Below are 22,592 nucleotides of genomic sequence, written 5' to 3'. Positions count from 1 at the left end.
TAGTTTTATTAATAGTTAATTCTTTGATATATATGAACATATGATTTCATGTTCTTTAATTTAAAAAAAATAATGTACAAGTACCACCATACTGGTCAATCTTATGCAATACTTAATGTATAAACAAAACATGAATGTCCTCTGTTATTCTTTACTGTGGATGGACCACAGCATTCAAGTACTGATCAGCTTTCAGTACAACTTTTTCTTAATGAAGAGTTAGATGCCAAGCGACTGTCTGTAAGATCACTACACCTCTTCAAATACATTTGAATTGCTGTGACAAATGACTTAATGAGGACATAGGCTAGTGTTTGAACATGGAACATTAGGTTTATGACCTGTGTAGCTTAATACAATCATTAGTTAGATTTGTCAAATTACTAATGTTTCTTTTCTGCCCAGATTACACAGTTTACTGTCTGTGCAGTCTAAGACAGAGACAAATGCTACATTTTTGAATGGCTATTGTGATAAGTTTCTCTTCTCCCCTCCCCGCTACTGAATTTATTTTATTCATCACTGGGTTTTCAGAACTGACAAAACTTCTCACTGTATTTATGTTGATTTAAAAGAAAAGTACCCTTACGCAGTCTATATGTATCTTTTAAAAAAAACAAAAAACAAACCCCCAAACCCCTATGTTGTCAGCAAACTAGTATGACCAGCTTCCCAAGCTGTGCTGCTTAACTGAGCTTGCCATTTAGGTTTCAATTGGTTGATACAGACATTCTTGTAAAGCAGTTCCATCAATTCACTTCAAGGGTAGCTGCACTTTTGCAGTCGTGTGTTCTCTTTTCCCATTCCAGGTTTATTTTAACTAATATATAGAATGGGCACACCTTTTGTTCTGTGGAATACTAGCTTTTAGTGAAATAGTCACATAATTAAGCATTAGTATTTGTACTTTGTAGCAACTGTCTTCTAATGATAGGTTGAAGCTTGCAAACTAGAGCAATTACTGGTTTTCTCTCTCTCTCTCCCCCTCAGGAGACTCAGTGATCAAAGTATTCCACATGATGTCAAACGGCAGCGGTTTAATTCCCATCGTTCTGAAACAACCGTTGTTAACCAAGCAGTGCCTTTACCCGTGGAACATAGATACTCCCTCCCAGGATCAAATCAATCACCACTGTTCCATGCACATTCCATACCAGATTTAACTGGATGTGTCCCTCCGTTGCGATATACTTTGTTTCCAGACCCTATAGAAACCCCACTCCCTGTGGCCAAAGATAAGGTAGTATCTTTCTATGCCTATGCTTTACATCTGCATTCTGAGTAAGCAGGGTCCAATGGTGCTGTGGGAGACCACAAAAATTTCTGCAATGTTATTTGACAGTGTCATGGCGTCTCTATCACTGAGCTGTCATTAGAAGGAATATCAATAAATGTAGCTGCCTCTATGGTCTTGTGTAGCCTTGTTGGAGTTTGGAGCGTTTTGGGGGGTAGAGGTGTTTTGCTTGTGTTGTTTGGTTTCCATACTAATGTCAGGAAACCTACGTGTCCGCTCCAGGAAGTAGAAATTGGAGTGATAGTCCATGTGACACATGATTGGGAACAGGGAAAATCCTGATGGGGAAAAAAAAACCCCCACCCTAGTAATGTGAGAGAAGCCCATTCTGAATAAACACAGTATTTGGCCTGCAAAGATGTCCTCTACATCTCTTCAGAAGGAGGTAAAAGTTACTGTCCTAGCTGTTCGGGAATATAGAAGAGGATGTCTTCTTTAGGTGGACAGTGGAGTTGGAAATGTGTGGGCATGTGGCTAATCAGTCTTTGTACTTTATCTGCACCAGCATGACAGAAGTTTGGGGTTGGTTTTTTTAGTATAAATATGCCTGTTGATTGTAACATATAACACTGTTGTGAAAGAGAAACAGTTAATACCTCCTTCTACCAAAGAACTGACTACTTCTTTAGTAGTTTGTGTGGGATAAAAAAAAAAAGCTAACTTAAATCAGTCTTAATATTCATTTTTCTCCCTATTACCGGTAGGCACACTGTTGACATTGAAGTCAGCAGAAGATACCTCTGGTATTTCACTGCTTATTCCCTGAAAGGCTGCAGGTACTGATGAGGCAAAAACTATTTTCTATAGATTGAACAAATTTAAATTTAAAAGCTTTGCAGAAGTTTCTTCCAGGGAGTTGTTCAATATGAAGTCAAGGTGGGTAAAACTCTAGACAATGGAATAGGTCATGTGAAACAATGCTGGATTTTTTTAAATTTTTTTTTTTTTTTAATGGAGTCCTCTGTGTTTTGTGTAATTGCATCTCTGGCAGGAAAGAATGTTCACTTTTCTGTATCCTTACTTTTTGAATATGTGTGTCAAGTTAAGTCAGCAGGTTTTGGAGTTGTTTCAAGCATGTCAGCAACAGACCTGTGATTTGAACAGAAAAGAGCTCTGCAGAACAGAACTCCAGAGAGAAATTCAGCAAATTTTTCCACGTATGTTTTGAATTTGATTACTTAATACCAGTTTGAATGTTCTTCAGGTTTGCAGTTTTTCCTTCCTTTTAAACTATGATATGTTACATCAGTTTTTATTCTGTCATTCTTCTATTACAGAGAGCAGACTCTTTTTGGTTGGGTCCTCGCTGAATGGGTTTGGCACTCGTAGCAGTGATGGTGACTTGTGCCTGGTGGTTAAAGAAGAACCAGTAAGTAATTTAAAACATACAGTTAAAACAAAGTCTGCTTTTAAAATGAATATGCTTTTATAAGACTGGATTCTAAAATGAGAAACAAATGGTCAAATCCTTTTGATTTAATAACATATTTTTGTACTCATAATAGCTATGAACTGTGGGGCCAATAATGTTGCAAATATGAATTTAACCCTATAAAAAATAAGCATTACCTTCACTTCATAAGTGAAAAAAGCACAGCATAACAGAGAAGTAAATTTCCTAGAATCATGAAGAAAATTGTTTAGAGAACTTTAACTCATTTTAGATGCAGGAACAACTTTTAATAAGTACAATTTTTTCATTTCATTATTTAGATTCATAGTCACTAATTTTAGTGAGCAGGCATAAGAAGGAATTTGATATTTAAAGTATCTTAAGTGTTTTTGGTGAGAGAAGATGTTTAAGTAGAATTTAGATTTCTTTTCTCTCAACCTAAGTAGAGCATAACTTTGAAAGAATTGAAGCATCATTGAAAAGGAAGGAAAGGACATTTTTGTGTAAGTGGGGCTAGGTTTTCATCAAGTTCTGATTTGTGAATGTCTGATAGTTACTTTGCATACTGAATAAGAATTGTTCTGTCTGGCTTTTGCCACACTAAATGTATACGTAGGCTGTGGAATGTGTTGGCACACATGTTCATGTCTTATTCTGAGAATTGATTCTATTTGAAAAGTAAGGCATGCTTACTTGTAACCTCTGACAGAGAGATACCAACTCTTTTCTTTAATTTTGATGTCGTATTTCAGGTGAACCAGAAGACTGAAGCAAGGCATATACTCAGCTTAGTCCAAAAACTCTTCAGTACTAAACTTTGTAAGTTCCCAGTTATAGTGAGGTGGTAAGATTATTGACAATTATGGAAGAAGTATTGATGCACAATTGTAACTAATTTATGTAATTGCATCGTGTCTAGCTTCTAATCATAGTATTGTTTGGAGAAAAGCTATAAGTACTTAATAATGTTACTTATCTTGGTGCTGGTGGATAGTAATTAGAAAAACATAATGGTTGCCTTGCAAACTAGTGGACTTGAAAAACAGGTAGCATCTAAAATGACTTTTGAATTGTAAAACACAATTGGAGGGGTGGGGAGTAGATTTCTGTTTGGGAAACCTGTTAGTGAACTCTGACTACTCTTTTAGATTTCAGTGCCTTCCTGGGGACAGTAGTCTAAGAATTTGTAAAATAAGATGTCACTCACAGTAGACTGTGTAGAATTGATTATTGGGGGGCAAGGGAGGGGCTTGATAACAGTGAAATAATTAACTTAGGTGCCTAGTGAAGAAAGTATTAACTGTTGATAGTACCAGCACATATAGGAGAAACAGGTAAATTCATAGTTTGTAAGTTGTTGTTTAGACTCCCTTCAGATGAAGAATTCACATGGGCAGTTCTTGACTGAAACGTGAAAGCATCCTATTTCAAAGAGGCTTTGGTACCATCCTTTGAATTATAAAAGACCCTGTCATTTATTGATATCAATGACTGTGTCCCCCTCCTTCTCAGACTTGTGATATATTCTTTGATGCCACTCCTTATGTTGCTTTTCTGAACACTCCTGCAATGGTGAAAGGAACAAACCATGCAGACTTCAAAATTTCTTCATTGGCAAGTATGCATACCCAGATTTCAACAGCTCACTTGAAGAGAGATCCGTTGCAGAATAGGCATCTGATATTTAATGGCTTATTACTATTGTATATTGATGTTTGCATAAGGAGCCCAGAACTTAGTTTGGGTTTGCCTAAAATGCAAGTCATTCTAGTGCTTTCTGAGAAGCACCATGATAATATAGTTGTGTTTTCAGGGATCAGAAAGGGAGCATCTAAATAAACTTACAACCCTCTTCTTTTTTCAAGAGTTTGTGTTCTGTGACAGAGCTTTAGACAAAATCAAGTTTGTTTGCCAGGGAATATGAGATGGACATGATGGTCATGTGGGAGCGATCCCTGAAGGTTTTTGTGCCATTACTCATTTTTTATGCTTTCCTAATTCTCCGTTATCTTGCAAGTGCCCTTGGTTCAGCTTCATTTAATCAAAATATTCTTTGGAATGTGAGGCAAGACAAAACACTACCGATATTACCACTCCTGTCAGACTCTTAATTGTGCTATGTAGACCTCTTAGATCATCTCTTCATAATCTTAACATCACTGTGGACATGAATCCCTATACGTAGCCATCTGTCCTTCTGTCTGTGTATCGATGCTCTGTGGATAGAACTGATAGATAAAAGTTGTTTGAAAATGTTCACCTGATTCAAAATTAAAAGGCTTTGCCATATGGGTCTTCCCCTTTGGATTTAGTTCATTTACAAACTGTAGCTCAACTATGCTAAGGTTCAGTACTTCTGAAACAAGGGGCTTGCCCAGTTATTTTGGTTAAAGCTTATTTAGGCAAATATAATTGCTATCATCCTTAATTTCAAAACAGCTTGTGGGTTGGTTTTGGTTGGGGGCAGGGAGGGTGTTCCCCCCAGGCTAGACTTCAGAAGCTAATAGATTCATGTGCTTTTTCTTCGCCTCTGGGGAAACAATCTTAGCAGTACGCACTTCAGTGGTGTCCTGTTGGCACTCTGGGTCTGTGGAGTCAGGTTTATGTGCTTAGAAATGGCTGTTCATTGATAGCTCCAGATGAGCTGCTAAGTTCTTTTTTAATAGAACTTCAGTTTAAGTGATTTCCTACCTTCTGCTGTCTTCAGAAGTCAGCTGCTGCTTAAACATCAAGGATGTACATACATTTAAAGAGAAAGCCTACAGAAATTGTAATTCTTCTGAGGTGTTACTTCAACTTGAACCAGAATTCTAGATTTGCAAGTTTTAAAGGGTTAGCAATGCATGTGTGCTGCTGCCGTGTACAAGCAAGTGTAAGATTTGTCTTACCAAGCTTCTTTAAGAATTGCAATTTCATTCCAACAGTATTCTGTATTTTATTGCGTGTGCTTTTTAACAGCATAAAAGGTATGAAGCTTCTTCTGATCATTATTTTAAAGTTTTGTGCTGTCCAGTTTATATGCATTCCTGCAATCTTAAGGTAATCCCTCTTTGACAATACTAGTTAAGTATTTCTTTCTTTTGTAGAAGAAAGACTGCAGCGTGTTCTCAACAAGTGTATGAGCTGTCATTAAACTTATTCCTTGCTTCACACAAGAGAAGGAAATAAAAATAGTTTGGGCCAAACATGAAAGCTAGCAAAGTATGTTCTAAGATGTAAGGGAAGCAAGAAGGGGGAGGAAGGATGTTATTTAAAACAAAGTTCTTGGGCTGGTTTTGTGGAAGAGTTGAAAGACAACAAGAAATGAGGAGGAGATTGTGGCATAGGTAATGTTCTAGAGCTTTTTTTAACTTTTTTACAGATCACTTCAGAAACTTGGGAGAGGTTTTTTGTAGCTGTGCCTCTCCTAACATCTTCCTATTTGTTCTTGCACTCTGTGATGTTCCTGTACATTTCAAAATAAGGGCCATAAGAAGAGTGTGATTCTCTGTTTGTTTCACCTTAATTCCATGATTGATAAATTAGGAAGTATTGCAAGTACAGATTAGTTCAGTGTCTTTCACAATTTGTCTTTCTTTAAGGTAAATCACCTTCAGAACTTGTAAGTGCCATCTCTTCTATCCTTTGTATACAGATAACTGTGGTTGGTAGATTAGTGTTTCATTCTAGGAGGTTTGGGAAGTAGATTCAAAATTTATCTAAGCTACAGCTTCAGTTTCAGTCTTGCAAAAGGTAACAAGTGTGAGCAAGGAATTTGAGCCCATCAGATTTAAAGTCTTAGAGAATAGGCTTTTCTGTGTTGTCATTCTGCATGTAGAATACTGCTTGAAATGAAGATGTGTTCTTTTTTTGAATAGTCACAGAGTGAAGTAGGTCTTAAAGGTATGTATTGTCCTTCTAGAGCAGAGAGATGTAAGGATAGCAGTAATACATCTTCTGTTTCAAAGACTAGCAGAGTACGTGTAACTTTGACTTATTTGTTCAGACACCTGCACATATCTATTTCTGACAATATTGGCTAACATTCCCAGAACTGTACGCTCAAGTCAATGTCTTTTAGAAATGTGAAACATGAATTCGGGGTGAAAACTGTTACAACGTATTGAAGAGAGTATAATCCAAACCACTGAGAGTAAATATCAAACTGATTACTCTCTTTGGATTCGTCTTGGCAGGACTCATTTGAAAAACAACTTAGCAGTACTGGGTTGGCTGGTGTTTACTATCTGAATAAATAACGAAGAGCTCATTTTCTCTTATATAAAGAGGTGCAGTAGTGTTGAGACTGGGCTATCAGAGTGGAATCTGCCTAACAGTTTTCTTGTAGGGAATGTGCAACAGCTAGGACAAGCAAGGGAACTTGAACTTGAATGACCATGAAGGACTATGGAGATCAACAATTAATTCATCCTGTGCTGTGTTGTGCCCTCCTAGATTCTTTATGACTCTGGATTCAGACTTCTGTAGTGTAAGCCTATCAATGAAAGCAGGCTGTGTGTGCAGGATGCCAAAGATCTTTTTGGCATATATTATGTTTGGGATTAATATTTTGTACAATTGCTTAATCATTTATTCTGTAAAAGAAAAGAGAGACTTAACGCTGTTTAATGTGAAATTCTGCATGAATAAGTTATTTATGAAACAGTGCTTAGTCTTCTTTGAAGTGGTTATATTCTTTTTCACAACAGCTGAAGTGGCATTTGTGACTCTTTCATAGACATGCCCAAAACTGTGGAGCCGCTATGTGGAATTCTTCACATGTATTTTGGTATAGCCCCTCTAGTCATAGCTTCAAGGTCAGATAGTCAGGTTACTGAGGCACTTACTCAACCTATATGTATTTCAGTATTCCACATCCTGTGTTTGTGACTTATACATACAAGGGAAGAAACAATCTAATGTATAATAGGGATTCTGCTAACAGTGTCGTTGGTGTGAGCCAAGAAAGAGGGTACCAGCAGCAACTTACTGCCTTCTAACATCCTCTTTGCTTTGTTTCACCTTGGGAAGCAGATTGGGATTATGTTTGGGGATTTTATTTTTTTTCTTAGCCAACTAATTTGGCACAAGCATCCATGAAGTGTTGGGAGGCATTTGCAGACAAGGATGTGTTTGGAAATGGATTGCCCCTAGAATGAGTTCAGTTAACTTCTGAAGGGCACTTGAGAAAGGTCATAGTGAGAAAAGTTGAATTGCTGTGGCATGCAGATAGATACCCACCGTTGTCTACCATGTGCTAATGCGTTGGGCATATTTGTCTTAAATTTGATAGTGAAAGGAAAGGCAGAGAGGTCTACATGCTTTATAGCTTCACTCTAAGAGCATTCTAGGATGTTGGAGGAGGGATGCTTGGATGTGTCTGCAGGTGCAGCTGGAAAGAGGGGACTCCTGCGTAAGTTGTACTAGATTGTATGTTCAGTGAACTTGGATTTGAGTTCTGTAAGATGCTTCCTTTAACATTAGTAAGTTAATAAGATTATATCTTTTTGAGTGCCACTCTGTGTGTTACTTAGGATCATACAATGCCTTTAAATCCAGATAAAGGATTACCTCAGGTCAAATCTGTCTAAACATGTGTATCCATAGAACACTTTCAGAAAGTTTCAAAAGAAATTTGTTTTAATTGAATATTGCACAGTAGGGTTTTATCAAACCTGAAATTGTCATCCAGATGCAATGGAGATGACACTGTTTAATCAAGGTTTCTATTCAAACTATAGAAATAGCTTCCCCGCACTCCCTGCCCTGCCCCCCCGTAAAGTGAAGATCAGCTTTTATTTAAGGTTAGTTTGCATTATTTCTAGCTATGTCATACTTATTTATGCTAATTTGAGATTGATTTATAGAAGCAAGGGGAAAATGTATGATGTTAGATATGGGCAAATTCAAGTGGTCCTAGATTTTGCAACAGAAGAAATTACTAAAATCGTGCCTTTTGCCCAAACTCATATCCTGTAACCTACCGGTTCTGCTTTTCTTTGTCTTTTCCATTACTTTCTTGGGTGCATTTCTCACTTGGGATTATGGGCAACTACTAAATATAGCCTGAGATATCATCAAGAGTAGGGAAATTGCAGATAATATGACTCATGCAACAGTTTGGGGGAGCTGAGTGCAAACGTGCATTTGCTGGCACTGTGTGAGTCTGGCAGAGCTTCGTATGTTTGGGGTCGGGTGGTCTGGCATTGAGCCTATGTGTCTATACCTTGTAGGTAGTCACCTGAGGTGCAGTCCTGTGACTGTATATTTATTGCATGTCCTATCACCATTAAAACAAAAGGCAGGTAAAGCTTACCCAATCTTTGATGGAAAGCATTGTCCTGTTTTCTCTAACAATTCAACAGGAAATGTGTTTCTTGGTATGTATCTTAGTCAAATAAACAGTTTTTAAGGGAAGTTTTAAGCATAATCAGTGCATAGTGAAGACACAGTTATGTTATTTATTTTACTGATCAGAAAATATTGATTTCAACTGTAAGCAAACTAGACACGATTTAAAAGTACATGGCTAATCGTGTGTCCCTTGCTACAATGTAGTGCTGGGCTTAAGTGTCTGGCCATCCTGGATGGATATGTTCTTGCTCTCCTCTTTTTGACCCTTAATTATAACTATTCAGGATTTCTCTTACAAGTACTGCTCAGTGAAAGCATTATAGAACTGCATTCCTTATGCTCAAATTTCTTGAATATACTTCCCACAGAAAATCTTCCACTAATGTTTTTCTCTGATGTTTAGTGCATTCCCCCCCGCTTTCCTAGATTGTATTTTTGCTGCAGTTGCTAAAGGTTACTTAGTTTAGCACAACCCTTCTACAAATATTTTTGCTAAATTTTATAAGTTACTGTTTGCTATAAATCAGTCAATAGGACTCCACTTTAGGTTTTTGGGGTTTTTTTGTTTGTTTTGTTGTTGGTTTGGTTTTGTTTTTTTAAGATCGGTATCTTATATGAAACTTAATTGGATATTTTTCTCCCTTTCAGCAAGCTACATTGAGCGACCTCAGCTGATTCGAGCAAAAGTGCCAATAGTGAAGTTCAGGGATAAAGTCAGGCAAGTATTCTGTTCAATATAATTTTTTAGACTGACACAGGAAAGTACTCTATATATGTACTGTCCATACGAGTAGTCCCACTGAAGTCATGCTTTGTATATTTGTGTCCTACTATAGTTCTATTGCAAATTTGTACAGCTAGTGTGCAGTGGCAGTCAGCTTACTTCCTTGATGGCCTGACAGACCTCTTGTGGTTGAGATGCTGTTCAGTTTCTGTGGTGTGAATCAGTAGCAGTATATCGCTGCCATGGTTTAACCCCAGGCAGCAACTAAGCACCACTCAGCCACTTGCTCACTTCCCCTGGACCCAGTGGGATGGGGGAGAGAATCAGGGGAAAAAAAAGAAAAACTCGTGGGTTGAAGATTAGAACAGTTTAATAGGACAGAAAGGAAGAAAATAATAATGGTAATTATAACAATAACAAATGACAATAATAATAAAAGAATTGGAATATACAAAACAAGTGATGCACAGTGCAATTGTTTACCAATCACTGACTGATGCCCAGTTAGTTCCCAAGCAGCGATCCGCCCCCAAGGCCACCTCCCCTGAGTTTATATACTGGGTGTAACATCATGTGATATGGAATACCCAGTTGGCCACTTTGGATCAGCTGCCCTGGCTGTGTCCCCTCCCATCTTCTTGTGCCCCTCCAGCCTTCTTGCTGGCTGGGCGTGAGAAGCTGAAAAATCCTTGACTTAGCACTACTTAGGAACAACTGAAAACATCAGTGTGTTATCAACATTATTCTCATAATAAATCCAAAACATAACACAATACCAGCTACTAGAAAGAAAATTAACTCTATCCCAGCCAAAGCCAGGACACACATTCATGTAATAACATAGTTTGCCTATTCTTTGTAAATAGGACTTTGAACAACTGTCTTGTATCTAAGTATCTTATCCTGCCTATATCCTTGTAAAATTTTGCAGCCCTGTCTCTGTCTTTTAAAAACAAATAAGCCTACTTCTGTGGCCTCTCTTTATAAAGGCATATCACAATATGCTTTTATCACAATATGCTTTTATCACAATATGCTTTTATCACAATATGCTTTTATCACAATATGCTTTTATCAGGCAGAAACCCTGCTGTGATAAAACTGAATCTGTCATATTTACAATTTGAACTAATAAATGTCATCCATTTGAGCTTTTCTTGCATCTGAGATAACACTTGTTAGGGTTTTTGCTTCATACTTTTATCATTTACACCTAATCCCATATTTACTTCTGCACACTTCCTGCCTTTTAAAAATTTGAATAATTTTTATCTATTAACTTTCTCCGCTAACAGTACAGAAGGTTTTTTCTCCCATGCTATCTGAAAGCATTAAACTTGTCAAGCTAAGACTGGAGTTATATGGCTTAGCTACATATAACAATGGTAGTCTTTTCATAGATACACAAAATGTTAAATTCCTGGTACAAATATTGAATAAATTATGGGGTTATAGCAAAAATTCTTTTTCCATTTTAAAATCAGAAAATAAACTTTAAAAAGAACCCTTAAGTATGGAAGTGATTATGTCAGAAGATTGAAGTCTTTTTGTAGGCATTTATAGTCCGTACCATGGTCACTTGCAAAAAAAAGTAACCGTCATATTATTCATACACCTCGCAGACAGGATTTAAAGAATTCTTTATTTCCTACTAAATAAAAGTATAATCTTCTTAGACTAGAAGATACCTATTACATTTTTCAGAGGAAAAGACAGTTCTGTTCACCATCTGGTTTCCTGTGTTCTTTTTCTGGAAGAAGGGAATGGCAGGGAATGACATGACTTTGGGTTGCTTTGTTTTGTTTTGGTTTGGGGGTTTTTTTGTTTTTTTTTTCTCTTTCCAGTTATCCTTCTCTTATGTAACCTGTCACCTCCACCCATATTTTGTCTCTTCATTTAAGCATCTGTCTTCTTCCAATCTCTTATCAGCCTCTGTCTTTCATAGGCTTATACATATACATAAATGCACATTCATTCATTTTTTCAGAGGTCTTGAAAAATGGATTGAATGTTCTGTACCCAGGTCACTAAGCTTATTTTAGCGAAAACCAGAAACTAAACATGACAAGCTTCCTGTGAAAGCTAGTTTTCTTGATGCCCAGCTGCTGGCAGAAGATGGTAGAATTCAGTGTGTGGTATCTCTGCATCTGCATTCTAATGTGTTGCCAATGGTCCATATTATACCTGAAAATTGCCATTTCCCACTTACTTTGATTTGGTGAATGAGAAAGCATTCAGATGGTGTTTGTTCTCCTTTTTCATCTTAAAGGGGTTTTTAGTGCTATAACAGTAAGGGAAGATCCATTGCACTTAAAGACTTACTATCTATTTGGTTTTGTAGTCTTTCCCAGGAAATAATTCCAATGCTGGCTCTGCTACCAGACAAGCCTTTGATTAATTAAAAAGATTTCTGTACTACAGAGGATGCAAAAGCTTCCTCTTCTGCTACATTTGATGTGCAGTTGACTCTTTTCCTCATCTTTAGTGCTTTCAGTAGGACTTGAGTCCCAACAGTACAAAACCTTTTTCACTTGCCATAATTGCTACATCTATTAAATGTGCATATTGAAGTACAAAATAACGGCAATAGAACTTGCTTAATCAGCATTTGGTAAATAGTAATCTTGTCAGTTGGGGTTAATTGGAATTGCACATGCAGCCTGACATTTATTTATTATATTTGCTCATACAACTAATATTCTTACTGGTGTTTATGCTTATTTTTACAACTGTCAAGCAGTAGCCCAAGCTTGTAATTTCCTGTACTATTACGTACTATGCTCTTAAAACATAGGCTTGATATTAATTCTGGTTTGAAATTATGTAACATTTCTGATGTAAAGAATGTTTTAATGTAGTTAATGATGTCAAAAACCTTTTGTAGGCATCAAATTAATGTGTTTTATCCAGTTTAATAAATTCCAGGTCCATGCTCCCCTTACAACAATTCAAGAAAATCGAAAGGAATATTCAGGCAAACAAATGCTATGTGAATTAGACTTGGATATATAAAATGGAAGTAGCTGTACATTGCAGATACCTACTTCTTTGTCAGTAAGAAGCTCTTCCTGTTGCAAGTTATGGTGTTGCTATAGCTTATTGGCTACGAATTTAATATCTTTTATTGAGTACTGTGAGTAGTTAAGCTCTCTATGCAATATGAAATTCAGACTTTGGGGTGGGGTGTGATATAAATAAAGCAGGTAGTGCTTGTTTGCTGTGTTGTTATTTGCTGTTAACAGCATGAAACAGTTATTAAAACTGTTTTATCACAAAACATGTAATGTTTATTTATAAGCAGTTTTCATTTCAAAGCGCTTGCTCATTATCTCTGACCATTGTTCCAGAAAAGAAATTCTTAACTTTTTGATCTGTTCCAATTCTCCTTCTCAGTTCATTGGCATGATTTCCAAAACTAATACCTCAGAGAATCCTCCTTGGCATCAAAAGTTATCCATAGTAAATCATGTAGCGTGAGTCTAGTTGGGAGAAAGATTTCTTAAAAACAAAAAATAAATTGTGTGTTAAATTGTCATAAGGTCTAAATCTGGATATACATGTATTCTCTATGTAAAACAACAGTTACATTTTCGTAACAATGAAATTCAAATCTATAAGCAATTCAGGTACTATAAACAAAACAAGAGCAGAAATCACAGCATCAAAATTCTTTTTGAAGAAAGTTTCTAAAGTATTATCTTAAAGTTACCTTTCTTCACCTCTGTTACCAAGTAGGCAATAAATATTCTGAAATTGAATACCATGATGCTTCATTCTTTTTCTTTTCTCCTCCCCAATAGCTGTGTGGAGTTTGACTTGAATGTAAACAATGTTGTAGGAATAAGGAATACATTCCTTCTGAGAACCTATGCATACAGTAAGTTTTGAATGTATTTTCTTATTTCTATAAAATTTGCTTTTTGAATTTGTATTTTGATATTGACAGAATATTAAAATTCAGTTGAATATATCAGGTTACTATATGTATACCTAATTAGCTGCATTAGATAGCTTTAAGATAAGTTCTTGTTGCTCACTCTAAATATATGCAGAAAACTGATATATCAGCTAGGTATGTTTTTAATTGAATATTATAATATTCAGAAGATAAAGATGCTTTGTATTAAGGTCCACATGTTTACTACAAGGGCTGCTTCAGTATTCTGCAGATAACGAGATCATTATACTAATGATTATCTAGTGGTATAACCTCCAGTTTCTTTTATTTCCTTACAGCCACTGATAGGCGTGTAGCTGATAGCTAGCTGTGTCTGTATGCTGTTACAGAGTCTTTCCTTGGAAAATCCAAAATACTGTTTCCATTCTTATACCAACCCCAAAACAAAACTGGTGTTTGTCTCCTCAGGAGTTTGCATTTTGGGGAAAGATTGTGCAACAGACTTCTGAAGGGGAAGTAATAAGAACAGTACTCGGTGCTAAACTAGGGTTTTCTTACTTAGCATCACAATGTCATTTGGCAGATAAATACAAAAGGAGTGGACTTTGTGCTAATTCTTCTAGGCCACTGGCAGTTCTTCCTTTACCACCTTCTTCAGTTCTTGCATACAGGTATGCAAGGTGAGGGGTCACTTCACCAAGTCTAATGTTAATATAGTTGTTCCTAGCTTCTACCATGGATTTCCCCTTTATTGGCCATGTTGCATGCTAACTTTTTTATATACTAATTACTAGCACTAGCAGACAGAAGATCTTATCTCAGAATAAGGTCAATTAAAAAGAGATCTTTTCTACAGTGACACACACATGCAAAAGAGTCCTGTTTGGAATTTGAGCCTATCTGCATTTTTCTCTCATGGAAAAATCCTGTTTCAGTTAATGCATGCTCATATGATGTCAGTACAGGAATTCTTCTGCATCTCACAGTTAGTGTACTAATAGTCGTATTTTTTTAGTTCAACCACTGGTGAATAATGTCAGGAATGAGGTGACTGGTGGTAAGGAGTTTTGTTGTTTCTAAAAGGTCTTCCAGATCTAGGACATTCATTCTGAGAAGAAGAGTGCCACTGATGGGGTCATGTGTGCTGAACCAGTGTGGAGAGGTAGTGAGAAAATCACATGCTTGATAGGATTTTCAGAATAAGAGAGCACCCCTACTGGTGCTGTTGTAGCATGTCTGTTGTCCTGGATGAAGTGATTACCTATTGATATATTCCTGTCCTAATCTAGAGAATACAAAACTTTGCGCAATGATGTCAGGTTAGAAAAGATACAGAAGAACATATAAGGCATTGTAAGGCCATCATAAGGCACTTGACCGAGCTGATATTCTGCTTCCATGTATCTGCAAATAATAAATTAAGTATGCTGCGAGGTCCTGTGGTGGTGGTGGTGGTGAGTGATATCTCCCTACAACAGATTACTACCTTAATTAGAAGGCTATCTACATTCCCTAGAAATTCAGAAGATCATACCGAGAATAAGACTGTATTTATGTCTTTCCTCATGAAATGCATGTGTCTTGATTTAATGAGATATTGTATCTAACATCTCATCTACATAAAAAGCCAATGAGGACAAGGCAGATTTAAAATTAATGTTTGTATGCAGGGGTTGCTGCTTTCATGGATCTTGAGGAAAACTTACGAATAAGCTCTGTGTCCTCCAACCAGGAGAATTCTTTTCCCTGCCCTCAAAGTTTATATAACCTAAACTGAAAAACAAACAAGAAGTGGTCTGTCATGGCAGCAAGTTAATTCAGGGAAAATTAGTACAGTGAACTGGAGAGAACTTAAAAGTAGAATGTGACACTGCTACAGCAACTGATGAATCCAGTCTTGTCTTATCTGCAAGTTACCTGGCATACCCCTTGTAATGTGTCTGTGGATCTTAACTACTCAAAAAACTGTTTTCAAATGCAAGTATTTTTTTCTGATTTTTATAAGATGGAGAGTAGCTGTAGAATAACTAAGTAAACACTATAAAATGGTTGCAAAAGGTAACCTTAGACTACAAGAGTATCATGTTGATCAAGTAGGAGCAAATGTTGATTGCTGTCCAGTTAAATGTGCTTTTTTTTCAGATGTATTTATTTTACTTGCAGTTGAGAATCGAGTTCGTCCATTAGTACTTGTTGTTAAGAAGTGGGCAAGTTTTCATGAACTAAATGATGCCAGTCGTGGTACTTTAAGCAGCTATACACTTGTGTTGATGGTTTTGCACTATTTACAGAGTAAGTACTTTTTTTACATGTTGAAACTGTCCCTTTTAAGTTCAGATTTGTGTAGTTTTCCTCTTTAATAAAATTAAACACCAGCAGGAGTCATCTTCCACACAGAAAAATCTGAAAATAAAGTGGGTTTACTCTGTTTCCTTAGCGCCTTGGTGCTGCATTTCTCTTTAACTAGTGGACCTCTTCTCTGGAGGCAGAGTTACCAGCTTTAAAAAGGTGTAAAAAAAAAAAAAAAAAAAAAAAATATATCAATGTACCTGCAGGACACAGCGTAACTATAAAATAAACTCAAGCACAAGTTAACAAAAATCTACCTTTTCACAAAGGGAATAACCTAAACATAACGATTTCGGGGGGGGAGGGAGCAGGTTGGTGTGTTTTTGTTTGGGTGTTTTGTTTTGTTTTGTTTTTAAACTTGGGAACTGCCAAGAAAATTCAGAGGGGCAAGAAGTGCTGTGGGGTCATTTTTTGCAAAGGCCTGAACATGAGCCACGTGTATATGCAAGAATGTACTACCATGTGGTTAGACTTTTCCACTGATTGCCATTTCCTGTAAGGTCGCAGATGTTTAAGACCATTAGAAGTTGGAATATTTGACTGCCAGTGGCAGTAGCTTTTCTTGTGACTTCGGTATATTGAAACATTGAACTCTATGGAGCTAGAGAGTTTTACCTGAGAAACTAGGGATCCCTGTTGAGAATTCAAGAAACCCATGCAGTCCAGAAATGGTTTTGAGAAATAGATTGAAACGAGCTTATCTCCCGTTTCTTTCTTTCTTTAGAGGAAGTCCATGTTTGTGATTTTTGTAGTTTGCAATTCTTGCTTAAGATTTAAGGAATCATTTAAGAAATCATTTAGCTCAGTATGAGTTTCTTCGTTGGTTATGGGGAGCCAAGTGGCTTCAGAAAGGAACACAAGGAACCCCTGAAGTGTACATGTTGGGGAGTAACATCTCTGTAGAAGTATTTTCTTAGTTCCTGTCAATTCATGTATAGACTGTGTATTTTGCTGCTTGTATTCATTCTACATCTTTGATTTTTTTGTAATGAGCTGATTATTCTTGTTCATGTTGGTTTAATGACAACTGGGTTTTAACATTTTATGATCATATCTGTGGGCAAATTGCATAGGCTCTCATTTTAGACTTTTCTTCTTTGTCACTCTGTATAGGTTTTAATTTTATTTTTTCTAAATCAGGTAGAAACAATGTTTAGCTCCTCTGACAGCTTGTTTGGCCTGGAATGTAGATACTTGCTGTTACACAGATAGCCAACTGTTTATTAGTTTCAAGATCACGCTACATGGACTCTGTACTAGGGTGGAAAGCTTTTTATGATAGTTGACTCAAGCTGGTGGCTTGCTTTCAGCAGAACAGTATGTGTAGTAGAGGACCTAGGAGGGTGTTTTGTGTTTTGGGATCTGGCTGGCTGGGTTACTTGAATTCTTTGATGCCCATACTGTGTGCTTGTTGTTAATGTACCAATCGTGAGGACAGTAGGACGTAGGGTAGTCTGTCCAGTGACTGTGGTTTTTTCCTCTACATCTACTATGGTGGCATTCCACAGATTTCTTTGTTTCTGTGGAAAGAGAAGAAAAGGCAGCCAAGTCTGTTGTCACACCTCTGAAACCATACTGTAGGTGACAGAGTACTTTAATGTGGAACCTTAATACACACCAGGAAAAAAAAAACATAATGGTTAAACAGGCGTTGATTTGGAGGAGATGAAATGACAACTTAAAAATGCCAAAGTGATTATTAGATACAAGATTGAAAATGCTGGGAGCTACTGGATGTGAAGATTGCTATGCAAAGGTGAAGTGCAAGCAGGAGAGGAGAAAATGTATCTTTACGTCGTCCAGAACTTAGTGACCATCTTACCAGTGACTTGATAAACACTTGATAGTTAATGTTACACTTAATGGAAAAAGGCCTTTTCACTTGGAAATTTATTCTTGAAATCATTTTCATTGTATTACAGTTACTCCAGAGACTTGTATTGGGTGCTATGTGCAGTCATGGATAGCCAATTACTGAGCTGTGCATGAAAGTAATGCACAAAAGGGAAGAGAGTAGGACTTACAAGGAAGCATAAATGCATAGGCTTGCCAGAATGTTAACAACCCTGCAAGCATGAGGGCATTTGCTGTAGTCATTTGTGGCAGCTGCCACAGCTGTCTAGGGAAGGGGTGAAAAAGTTCAAATAATCCTTTTCATGCAGAACTGATCAGTTAGCTGCCTAGGAAGGATCAGCAGTCTACAAACCAAAGAGGAGCCTTTTGCCTTGCTTCATCAGCCTTTTCTGCTAAAAAAGGCTGAACTGTGGCTCTGGACAAAGATCTTGCACTAGCTGTTTGGATTCTGATGTTTTCTTCGTGCAGATTTTAACCTTTTTTTTTTCCCACTTCTGCTACATGCATGTGATGCTACTGAAAGTAGCTTGTGTCCTAGTCATAGAATTTCTAATAGAGCTTTTGTTGGTGTTACAGAGGAAGGGAAAAAATAAAAACAAAAGCTTTCTTTTGCAGTAGATAGTGTTTCTGTCTTCCCTAGGCAAATTTATTTCCTTCACTGCTTAATCCATTTCCATACTCTTAGATTCTTGTGGATGTCTTTGCACCTAAGGTTAAGGTGGCTTGAGTTTATTTTGTAGATATGTCAGTGACTTGTACATGAACTTTCCTCCAGGTAAGAGGTCCATCTATCTTGTACCGTAGGAAAAGGAAAACTCATGTGGCAAATGCTAGTCGTAAGTGGTAACTTTTCCCCTTAACTCCATCCTCTTAGTATAGCATACAGACGCAGATAAAATATCTTGATTGCTTGTATTGCTCAGACTTCGTTCCCTTTTACTTTAGTGTGGCAGAGAACTGGAAATTATCCAAGATGCTGCAGAAATAAGATGCTCTTGCATATTTCCAAACACCCACAAACAAAAGAAGAATATTGTTAAAGCAGCTATGATCATATTCTTAGCAGGCCTGCTAGTTGATATAGTATACTCTTTGAAGATATCCCAGTTCTGAGAATTCTGCTGTTCTGATTATTAGTCCCTAAGGAAAAACGATTCTGTAACTTCTCTTCCCCTGTGACACCTTGTCTGAAGGGTGAATTCAGTCCCAAGTCAAAGTCCTGTGTGCGAACTTAGTTATCGTTCTCCCTAGTGAATGATGTAGACCAATAGTTTAAAAAAATATGCTGAAGACCTGATGTTAAAGGTGTGCTCTATGTGGTGTTAAAAAAGTGGAGTGCTCTAACAGTTCTGTAGCTGCTTTAAGGCTTGAGTGGGATGTGAATGCTTTGGGATTTCTTTCTGTCTATCTGTAGGACCACCTAACCTTGGAGATAAGTTTTTTCCCCTGTTATTTTTATTATGCAATGGATGCTCTCCCCATCCATGACTTTATGAAAGTTAGAATTGTTTAGTTAATTTTGTGTTTGTTAGTTATCATTAATATCTACATGATCTTGATAATCTCTTTGCCATTTAGTAGACCAGCTAACAGCATTAGGCTGTATTTATGTATTTTATGGAGATTTTTCTAGCAATGCCTACTAATTGTGTAGGGCATTTTATCTTTAGGTTACTTTTGGAGACTCGGTATGTAATACTTTGCAGCTGAAGAATATGTACTTTTGCAGTATCTGGAGACTTCCTTTGCTGTGATAGAATCATGTGGTATTAGATGTAGGAAGAAAAAAAACAGTGAAGCTCTGACTTTTCCTTTAGGGAATCTTAGATGAGTTTCTTATGGCCATGAATGAACATGAATTTTAAAAGTGAAGTTGTACCCAGCTGCTGTAGAATTTTTCATGTCTTCTACAAATAGTAGTATCTTAGTAATAGCTTCCCTTAGCTGAATTAACTCCTTATACTACTATATACAAAATATAGTAATAGAAGTATTTGTGAATGACTTTTATTTTACAAAATGCATGAAAGTGAAGTTCTTGATAGATGGTTTTAAGGTGGAGTATCAGTCCAACCCTTTGGTGTAGCTGATATGATAATTGTTTCCCGTGAATTACATGAATCACAGCAACTTTAAACTTTTTTTTTTTATAGCCCTACCTGAACCCATCCTTCCATCCCTCCAAAAAAATTACCCAGTAAGTGTTTCTTACAAATTTACTACATCGTGTATGTGTATTAAGCTGCTTATCTAAAATGTATGAGTTCTTAAATATCTCTAATGCATTAAGTTAAACACAGTCTGTAAGCCTGGTCATTGATACACTAAACATAAGTGTTAAAAACGTTATTTGCTGCTTTTGATCATTTCTTCAGTCGAAACAGTCTGTTATAAAATTTCACACACAGTTGGAAATGAGTGCTGATTAGAGCTGCTGACCTAATTCTCTTTAAGCTGGCCTGAAAATATCCCTGTGTCATCTGTAACTTTCTGATTCTTGTTTCTTAATATGTTAAGTAGTGTTTTTTCCATCTACCTGTGGTGTTTCAGAATTCCATACCTTCCCACACCTGTTGAGTTGCCTGATATTTCTGGATGCAGAGAGTGAATGATGTTTACTAAGGAGACTTTTGAGAGACCTCACAGAATTGGGCTTCAGTCCAACAAGAAAACACCTTTTGGGGCCTTTGTTGTTATGTACAGATCATACTCTATTGATTTCCAGAGAATTCTGAGAATTGGTGTGCTATGATTCTCTGCAGAATTAGGACTGTAATTAGTGAGACTTAATCTAAGGAAGATTACCTAGAAATAACAGCTACACTCCTAAATATTTGTCTGGGGACAAAAAAGCTATTGCTTAATAGTTCTATGCTATCATTTATTTACAGAAATACTTCAATTATTTTCTTTCTTCTTTACCCTTCCTCTCACGTGTCACTTCCTTAAATTTTTCTTTATTCATAGTTGCTGTAGTTCAGTGTCCCTGTCTATGTATGGTTTTTTCTTACTGTTGCTGATAATTGTGCTGAGTTAGTATTAGAAAGCCATTCTTTCTTTTGCATATATTTTCTATAATGCTGAAATGGGAATATTTGATGACACTGTACATCAGGGAGAAAATACTGTGATGTCAGCCATTTTGGGTAATTAGGATAACTGAGATGCAGAAGAAAGCTTTTAGCTATAGTACACTGCAGTTTTATTTCTATTTTGTAAACCTGCTTAGGCATACCTCGGCTAAATTTTTATGGTCTTTATTTTTTTCCTCTGATTTTTTTTTTACTGTACTGTATACCTTCTAATTTCTTCACTGTTAGTGCTCAAAAGCATTTAAAGCTGTTTTTCATTTCTTGTACACTTAGCTTTATCCGATGGGTTTTTTGAATTGCAAAATTTGCTAATTATGTTTGCTTAAAGCTCATATGCTATAGTGTTTTAAGTTTTGTGTAGCATGTAATTTAAAGAAAACAACTGTAAGCACTGTTAACTTCTGACTCCTTTGTAATAATGCAAACATTTATATATGTAGTGTTTGAACTGTGTAAAGGCCTTCAGAGCACTGCAGATATTAATGGCTTAAATGATTAAAGCAAAAGTATACAATACCATAAGCTGAAAAATCTAATGGATTTGTGCTAAATGCAGGGTTTTATCTTGTGTCGTGTGAAACTGGCAAATCACTTGCAGGTTCCTGTGTTTCTAGAATGCTGCTGTAAGAACAGCATTTTTTACCCTGTTTCAACATAGATTTTTTGTTGTTGTTCTTGTTAGTTATCTTGCCTTTGGAGGATGGACTAAATATTCTAGGAGCGCTAATGAAATAAAAAGAGCGTTTTAGACATGCTTACTATAAAACCAAATCAAAACTATGGGTTAAGATAAATTATGCTAGAAGTTGGCAAATATATTTTTGGTCTACTGTCTCCATTAGGAATATAATTAAGTACTTAAAAATTGTGAAATTACAGCTTCTGAATACTGATATTGCAAAGAAATTTAAAATGAAAATGAGAAAAAACACCAAAACAATTCTGGTCTTGTAGTTTGCAGTAGTAATTACAAAGCATGGGCAAATGTCAGTATCCAAGGGAACCATATATTTCTCTTGTGGTTTTCATGCTGGTCAAAGCTGTGTCTCCATCCCAATACTACGCATAAATACTGCTGCTCCCCTTCTGAAACAAACCACCCTACCTACAGTTTTTCAAAATCAAATCTGCAGCTATTTCTGCAGCTTGAAAATACTTATGCATTTGAAGGAAACTGCCTGTTTTAAATTGTAGGTGCTATTTAAGAGAGATGTGCTTACTTTGACCAAGAAACAAAAGGCAGATTCTGTGACTCAGTATATCCCTTATTGCAGATGTGAAGGGTGAGAAGTCCTGGAAAGCCACCAGATCTGCCCACCTGTGCGTTCTGTTGTCATGGGGGAGTCTCCAGCTGGCACCGAGCTGTTGTGTTTTGCATCCACTAGTTTAGAGGGAGTACTGGACCATATCAGATGTGGGGCTGGATTCTGGGGCTTCCTGCCACCCTAGCCAGATGGGGTAGATGAGAGTAGCCCACAAAATGTGCTGATTGGTTCTGAAGTCTGTTTAGAACTTGCCTCCAAGTGAGGACTTTTACAGATGAGCTCTGGAGAACCTGTGGTGGCTTAGGCCATTATGGCTTCTGGTTGTTTTGCCTGTGTGTTTGCCAGAGGTGAACATTGCTGCAACTGGGAGTCAAAGGAATGTGTGCCTGA

The 22,592-nt window shown here is 36.8% G+C and overlaps 1 protein-coding gene across 5 annotated transcripts in view; it reads left to right on the top strand.

The window, feature by feature from the left end:
- The window catches only part of TENT2 (terminal nucleotidyltransferase 2), a 44,990-nt gene that overhangs the window by 3,527 nt on the left and 18,871 nt on the right, over positions 1 to 22,592 (top strand). For all 5 annotated transcript variants that reach the window (XM_075019872.1, XM_075019870.1, XM_075019871.1 and 2 more), the window contains 8 exons: positions 991 to 1,240; positions 2,337 to 2,451; positions 2,572 to 2,663; positions 3,440 to 3,506; positions 9,669 to 9,738; positions 13,545 to 13,621; positions 15,806 to 15,934; positions 19,999 to 20,042. In XM_075019872.1, coding sequence (XP_074875973.1) covers positions 991 to 1,240; positions 2,337 to 2,451; positions 2,572 to 2,663; positions 3,440 to 3,506; positions 9,669 to 9,738; positions 13,545 to 13,621; positions 15,806 to 15,934; positions 19,999 to 20,042 — 844 coding nt within the window. The remainder of the gene's footprint in view (positions 1 to 990; positions 1,241 to 2,336; positions 2,452 to 2,571; positions 2,664 to 3,439; positions 3,507 to 9,668; positions 9,739 to 13,544; positions 13,622 to 15,805; positions 15,935 to 19,998; positions 20,043 to 22,592) is intronic.

Source organism: Buteo buteo, chromosome Z (genome assembly GCF_964188355.1).
Source record: "Buteo buteo chromosome Z, bButBut1.hap1.1, whole genome shotgun sequence".
In the NCBI taxonomy this organism is placed as follows: Eukaryota; Metazoa; Chordata; class Aves; order Accipitriformes; family Accipitridae; genus Buteo; species Buteo buteo.
The sequence above is the reverse complement of the archived record's forward strand: the minus strand, read 5'-3'. Positions and strand labels throughout refer to the sequence as shown.